This window comes from Glycine soja, chromosome 6 (assembly GCF_004193775.1).
Source record: "Glycine soja cultivar W05 chromosome 6, ASM419377v2, whole genome shotgun sequence".
NCBI lineage: Eukaryota > Viridiplantae > Streptophyta > Magnoliopsida > Fabales > Fabaceae > Glycine > Glycine soja.
This window is the reverse complement of record NC_041007.1, coordinates 44,038,801-44,041,114: the sequence shown is the minus strand read 5'-3', so window position 1 is coordinate 44,041,114 and position 2,314 is coordinate 44,038,801. Positions and strand designations below refer to the sequence as shown.

The 2,314-nt window shown below is 32.4% G+C and overlaps 1 protein-coding gene across 1 annotated transcript; it reads left to right on the top strand.

Annotated features, from left to right (window-relative positions):
• Positions 1 to 290: 290 nt before the first annotated feature.
• LOC114417086 lies at positions 291 to 1,572 on the top strand. The gene has a single exon (XM_028382188.1). It carries the CDS (start codon positions 389 to 391, stop codon positions 1,118 to 1,120), a length of 732 nt encoding a protein of 243 aa, XP_028237989.1. The 5' UTR covers positions 291 to 388; the 3' UTR covers positions 1,121 to 1,572.
• Positions 1,573 to 2,314: the final 742 nt, after the last annotated feature.

Genomic DNA, 2,314 nt, shown 5'->3' with positions numbered 1-2,314 from the left:
AGTAAAACTATTCAAACAGCGCAAATCCAATTCTTAATGATTTTTCCTTTACTACTTGAAACTTCCAACATTTAATTCTCAATTAAAAAATTTTCAACCTTATCTGATTCACTTGAGATGTTAATTTCATAATTTTCTCAGAACCCGACAAACATAAGGAGAAAGCTTCCTGAAATTTCCCAAATTGCATATTCGAATAAAATGGGGGAATAAAACAAAAGCATATAGAGCCAGCGGCAATTAAGTAATGCCACTCTTAATATAAATAGCCACATAGGACACACATTTTAATCTTATCTCTATAACCTTCTCAATCCTCATCATATCTTTGTAGGATATCTAATTTCAATTTAAGCCATTCATTCATTTTGTGACACAGTTAATAATAATGGCTGCAGAACATGTTCTGAGGTTGCTAGATTCCTTCTGGTTTGAGGCTTCAATTCTCTCTAACAAAACCCTTTCAAATTCAATCTCTCATGATCACAATAAGGTGGTGGAGGAAGTGCTTCCTCTTGATGATGCAAAGCTTCTACTAGTTCCAACTCCTACCCTTGAAGTTAGGTCCTATAGTGACCAAAACTTGGACTCCACAACATGTCTTTTGTGTGATTATTCCCAATCACCAAATTCTGTGCTCACCCCACAAAGGCTTAGGACAATCCCTTCTGAGAGGGAAATCAGAGAATTCTCTAGTGGAAATCATGGAAAAGAAGGGATGAGCATTAAGAGAAAACAAAAAAGCTTTGGTCATGGAAGAAGGGCAAGGAAAGTGAGAACCAGCAGGAGCCTATCAGAGCTTGAGTTTAAGGAGCTAAAAGGGTTTATGGATTTGGGGTTTGTGTTCTCTGAGGAGGACAAGGACTCAAAATTGGCCTCTTTGATACCTGGCTTGCAGAGACTGGGAAGAGAAGAAGATGAAGAAGGGCAGGGTGATGATCAAAGTGTGGTTTCTGATAATAATAATAAGCCTTATTTGTCTGAGGCTTGGGATGTTTTGGACCAAAGGGAGATGGGAAATCCTTTGTTGAATTGGAGGGTACCAGCTAGGGGTAATGAAATTGACATGAAAGACAATCTTAGGTTCTGGGCTCACACTGTTGCATCCATTGTAAGATAAGTAGGAAAAAATTTAGATGCAAATCTTGAGTACTTTTTGAGTTTTGACACTGTTTTCTGATTAGAATTGGAGTTTCACTTGGATAATCTATGTTGATCTTTAATGTAAACCTATGTTATCTAGATTACTGATATGAAACTTCAATTTTAATTAGAAAAAAATGCTAGTGAAATGACATATAATTTTTGTCCATATTGTCCAAATAACAATTAGCAATAGAAAGAAAAGCAAAAAAGGTTTTCATGTCTTCTGCAAAACAGTGATTGTAGATAGTATTAGATTAGGTTCTAGACTTCTAGTCTAGCTATAAAAATAAATGTACATATTTTACAAGTTTTTCTTGTAGCCAATATTATTTTTCAATTCTCTCTGTCTCTTAAGCTTTGTCAATCTCCCTGCAAAATGTAATTTATGAAAGGGTGCCTATATGAAAAAGATACTTATGTTATGGATAATAGCGTAAGCCTTGGGTTGTGTTCTGGGTGTTGTGTTATTGGTTGAATTTTCCATCTACATAGGACATTTTGTTTCTTCCTCTCAGAATCTTGGTTAATTTATTCCAAGTGCTTTTAAGAAGCTGTAATTGCATAAAGATACACTTTTCATTAATTTGTCTTCTCTGCTCTCAATAATTGAGCAATTCAAATATACAATACAATTGTCTGAACATTAGACTTTTATTGGTGTAGTTGACACGGGGGTTAACCAACCCAAGTGACTTAAATAATGTTGCTCAGTGAATAACAAGAATGGTGGGGTTCAAGTGAAAGAGACACAAAGAAGAGAGAGAATCTAACCCACAAATAATTAATTATTTTTACCACTGGTCCACAACAAAAGTATTCTGATATACTCATCCCTTCCTAATTCGATTGACAATTACTTAATTCATTAAAATTGAAATATGGTTAAGTTAACTAATAATAATAAATTTATTTTAATTTTATAACTTTTTAAAAATTATCATTATCATTAATGTTTTTTTTAATTATTTACTAATATATTTTCTTTCTTATTTTAATTAGAAGCGTTTCTACTCTAGAACTAATTAATGCAATGAACATCATAGATTGAATATTATAAAAAAAAACAAATATTATTTTAAACTTAAATTTTATAATTAAAAATGAAAAAAATCCTAAAAAATCTCGGATAACTTAAAAGTTGAGATCAAACATAATTTATAAACGCTAT

Excerpts from the sequence above, each read along its gene's own strand:
- LOC114417086 (XM_028382188.1), top strand. The coding sequence starts at position 389 with ATGGCTGCAGAACATGTTCTGAGGTTGCTAGATTCCTTCTGGTTTGAG.